This window comes from Microtus ochrogaster, unplaced genomic scaffold (assembly GCF_000317375.1).
Source record: "Microtus ochrogaster isolate Prairie Vole_2 unplaced genomic scaffold, MicOch1.0 UNK8, whole genome shotgun sequence".
Classification (NCBI taxonomy): domain Eukaryota; kingdom Metazoa; phylum Chordata; class Mammalia; order Rodentia; family Cricetidae; genus Microtus; species Microtus ochrogaster.
Genome location: NW_004949106.1, coordinates 444,703 through 449,585, shown reverse-complemented (window position 1 = coordinate 449,585; position 4,883 = coordinate 444,703). Strand labels below are relative to the sequence as shown.

The 4,883-nt window shown below is 49.1% G+C and overlaps 1 protein-coding gene across 1 annotated transcript in view; it reads left to right on the top strand.

Annotated features, from left to right (window-relative positions):
* Window positions 1-4,883, top strand: part of Kiaa2012 (KIAA2012 ortholog) — a 97,824-nt gene that overhangs the window by 52,147 nt on the left and 40,794 nt on the right. Inside the window, exon 12 of the mRNA XM_026788872.1 lies at window positions 493-572. Coding sequence (XP_026644673.1) covers window positions 493-572 — 80 coding nt within the window. The remainder of the gene's footprint in view (window positions 1-492; window positions 573-4,883) is intronic.

Sequence of the window (4,883 nt, the reverse complement as noted above, 5' to 3'; positions counted from 1 at the left end):
CCATCACGCCCACAGCCACACTGACTTTTGTCTCCCTTTGCTGCACTGCCTTTGCTCACTCCACACTGAGAAGCAGGGAAATCTCGGCTCTCTTCCTGGAAGCTTTCAGAGCCTTTTCCCACTTCAGTAAAGTGTGATCATACAAAATTTATATTCAACAGCATCAGCAGTTTTTTTTACATCAATATTTCCTTTTAAATTTCAGCTTTTATCTGAATTCCAAGAGCACAAAAACATCTACTTTTTCTTTTTTTTTAAATACCAATCCAAAAGAAGAAAATTCAACTTTGAATATAAAGCTTAGCCCCCCTCAATTAGATGTTTAGACATGTCTGCAGAGACTGTGGGGTATAGGTAATGCCGTAGGTGTGTGCTTATAATCTTAAATGCACATGAGCTAAGCGTGTATGGCTATCACACGGTTCGTACGAAAATTCATGAGACCTAGATCTGACACCTTGACCCCCCTTTTCTCTCTGACTCTCCCCTTAGCAAACACCAAATCCAGAGCCAATCTTCATCGAAATCCTTATGAAACCTCCTCACCTCTGACTCAAGCAACAGAGAAGCAGGTACAGTATTAACTCTGAGTGAGCGCAACCCAGGGAGTCGAGACTTGTCTGGGGTTCTTGTCCTGACTTGCTATGTGACCCTAAATGAGACTTATCTCTCCAGGCCTCGTTTGTCTCATCAGTAAAATGAACAAGTAAGGCGTTACGTCACTGGGTTCCTTGACTCTCAAGCTTGGGTTCTATTGTGTGGTCCTTTGTGGGTGTGAAGAAGCAAAGCAGACTCTTCCCAGACTTCTGCGAAGTTAGAAGGGGAACAAGAACACAGCAACAAGCAGAAGGGCGACATTTTCCTTCCAAGTGGGCAGAGAACAGCGATCACGTTTGCTGTTATTCGTTGTTTTTAAAGCATCAAGGCTAGGAGCTGGGGAGAAGGCTCCCTTGGTAAGGCACCTGCCGTGCAGTTATGAGGGTCTGAGTTCAGATCCCCAGGCCCCACATAAAAAGCCCTGGCACCCTGGCAGGCACAGTGGCTATATCTGTAATCCCAGCACTGTGGGAGGTGAGGAGACAGGCAGGAGCTTCCCCTGAAGCTCCCTGGGAAGCCAGCCTAGCTGAATGGATGGGACTGTTTCAACAAGTAACATGGAGGATAAAGGAAGACAGCAAATGCCAAGCCCTGGACTCCATACTCATGTGCACACACACACACACACATGAACACATACACACCCATGAACATAGACATACGCACCCATGGACACACACATCATACACCCCTGGACACACACACACACCCATGGACACACATACACACCCATGAACACACATACACACCCATGGACACACACATCATACACCCATGAACACACATACACACCCATAGACACACATCACACACCCATGGACACACACACACCCATGGACACACATACACACCCATGAACACACATACACACCCATGAACACACACATCATACACCCATGGACGGACACACACACAACCATGAACACACATACACACCCATAGACACACATACACACCCAAGGACACACACACCCATGAACTCACACATCACACACCCATGGACACACATACACACACCCATGGACACACATACACACCCATGAACACACACACACGGACACACATACACACCCATGAACACACACACACACGGACACACATACACACATACACACCCATTAACACATATATCACACAACCATGGACACACACATCACATCCATGAACACACATCACACACACCCATGAACACACACACAAGCTAGGGTGAAGATGGAAGGTGCTGATTTGGGAGGCTTGGGAATATCTAATGATTCAAGGAAATGTGCTGAAATAGTGATAAGCAGGCCTCATGGGAAGCTCTGAGGGTGACACTCTCTTCAGAGTCTCAAGAGAAAGAATTCCTACAGCTGCATTCAGGGACTGGGAGACCTGAGGCCGGCTCTTGGCAGTCAGTGCTCCAGGGGCCTCTCCTTGTCTACAGCCTGAGGCCTACTCTCTCCCTATTCCTCTCTCATCTCCAGCTTCCTGCGGCTGCCACAGGTCCCTTTTCCCAGCACTCGGTAACTGTCCGTCTGCACGTGTGTTTGAGCTGAGCTCAGACAGGTTAAACGGCCAGGCTTGGGTCAGGCCTCCCCTGAAGTAAAGCACAATCAGACCATCTCTCTGCTACTGAGGAAGCCCAGAAATAACGTGCGTGTGTGCGCGTGCGTGTGTGCGAGCGCATGTGTGCGTGTGTGCGTGCGTATGTGCGCGTGTGCGTGCGTGTGTGTGTGTGCGCATGTGCATGTGTGTGTTTTGTGTGTGCGTGCATGTGTGCGTGTGTGCGTGCGTATGTGTGCGTGCATAGATGTGCGCGTATGCATGTGTGTGCGCGTGCATGTGTGTGTGCGTGCGTATGTGTGCATGTGTCTTGCGTATGTGAGCGTGTGCATGTGTGTGTTGTGTGTGCGCGCGCGTGTGTGTGCGAGCGCATGTGTGCGTGTGTGCGTGCGTATGTGTGCGTGCATAGATGTGCGCGTATGCATGTGTGCGCGTGCATGTGTGTGTGTGCGTGCGTATGTGTGCATGTGTGCGTGCGTATGTGCGCGTATGCATGTGTGTGTGTGTGCGTGTATGTGTGCGTATGTGTATGCCTCCATTGAAGACACTCTTCATAGGGAATATGAAGACCTTAAGTAATAACAATAGCAATAATAGAAAGCTCCGAACTCATGCGGCCTAGGGCTGTTCTGGAGGAGGCCAATAGTGCCTGCAAAGAGTGGCCCAGCCGTGTCCAATTAACAACTGAACTAAATTACAAACCCTGCAGTCAGGCTGAACATAGATTTTGGGTCTTTAAGCCTCTTGCAAGGCCTTGGCGAGTTCACAAACTGAGACTGTACTGTGCCTACTTTTTTTTTCCCTTCTGAGCTCCTTGGCTTGTTGGCATGACCGTGGCCTTCTTTCCTTAAAAAGACGCCCGAGAAGGAGAAGCCATATGAAGAAAAGTCTAGGGAGCCCTACCAGCCCCCAAGCCAAGAAAAAAGTCCTCTCACCCCTCCCCCCCTTACTTCTTGAGGCTAGCGGCCATTTATTAGGTTAATCACTGCCTCGGATTTTAACTACTTCCTCAGCCTACTCCACATAATGACTAATTTCATGTTTACTATAAAGCATCTGGGAAGGATTTAGAAACAAATTTCTACCCAACAGACTTCGGTGTCCTACCTTGACGGGCCAAGGGCCCAAGCAAGTCGTGGCTTCCCTGCCTCTGCTAGGGCCTTTTCTTGCAACTGAAGCACAAAGTCGGCTCGCAGCAGCAGCAGCAGCAGCAGCAGCAGCAGCAGCAGCAGCAGCAGCAATAATCAAGCCCTTCTTTCTTTTCCATTAATCCCTTCCTGACTCATCTCCTCCCTCCATCGTCAGGGTCTGGCCATATCATAAGATCTCCCACACAAAATACTTTTTTAAAAAAAAAGTCATAGTGCTAGCTGAGCATCCCCAAAGGTGGGACCTTTGGGATACAGCCGCCCCAAGCCACAGGCCTAGACTGGGGTGTGTGAAGGACAGAAAGCCTAGCGTCGCTGGCCAAGTGCACCAATGTCCCCAGGGTCTGGGGGCTGCCTCGGGCGCCCCCTCCCGGCAGCATTGAAAACCTCCGCTCTGAGTCTTCAGCAGCTGCCTCGCCAGGGCCAGAGCAGAAAGGGTGGGGAGACGCCTTGCCTCCCTGTACCAACCCCAGGAAGAGGTCCCGAGAAATCCCTTCCACACCCAGCCCGAGGTTCAGGGCCTCAGTGCCAAGTGCATCGTCAAATCAGTGCCGCAGCTGCCATCAGCAGCTTCCGTGGAGTTAGAGAAGTCAGAGAAATGCGGGGGGGGGGGGGGGAACTACAAGGGTAGTGTGGAGATGAAAAAAGCAGTGAAAAAAAAAAGAGAGAAAAGAGACAAGCGGACGTGTTTCAACTCCAAGCTCCCATTTCCCCTTTCAAATGAACGGCCTCCCCACTGAGCGCAGAATCAAGTATTTATGAAGGCATTTTTTGCATATTAATAGCTGCGTAGGGAGGAAGCCCGCCATCTCTGAAGTCCTAAGGTGTGGTGGGTGCCCTTTTTTAAATACAGGTCTTTCCAGCTCCTCGCAGAATTTGGTTTTCTCCTTCAGATTTATTTCCCCTCATGCCTTGTGGCTCCTCCTGGGGCCCTACAACTAACTGATTCAGAGAAATTAGTTCCTGGGTTGTCTCGAGAGACCCGGTCCTGCTCTTCCCTCCGTGGGTCGCTGACATCAATCTCCAGAGCTTTTCCTCTTCCCCGGGGGCCTCTGTGGAGAGGCTTCAAGGTTGAGTGAGGTGACCGGCACCTGAAAAGAATGTTAAAATCCTAAATGAAAGTTCCAGAAGGAGAATTTAATACATCCATGTAGTAAAAGGAGAAACTAAAATTAAAAAGAAAAAAAATTCAATCATTTCATTAACTTGGATAGATAGTACTTGTCTCTCCTCGGTGAGGCAAAGGACTCAGACAGCCAAGATCATCCTAGACATAGCAAGTTTGAGGCAGGCTGGGATACATGATCTTCCTAGAATCTTTGATTTAATCCTGGGCAATCCTGAGGTTGGAGCAGGCCCTGGGGAGGAGGAGCCAGCCTGGGCATTGCTCAGCACCACTGACTTCCACTCACCAGATACATTGTTGTGATAGCCAAAATGTTTCCACACATTGCCGAACGTTCCCTGAGGAACAACTAAACCCAGATTTTCCTCTTTGTCTCTTTTTTATTCCTTTCTCTTTTCTTTTTTTGGTGTTGTTATTTGTTGGGTTTTTTGTTGTTGTTGTTGTTGTTGTTGTTGTTGTTGTTGTTGTTG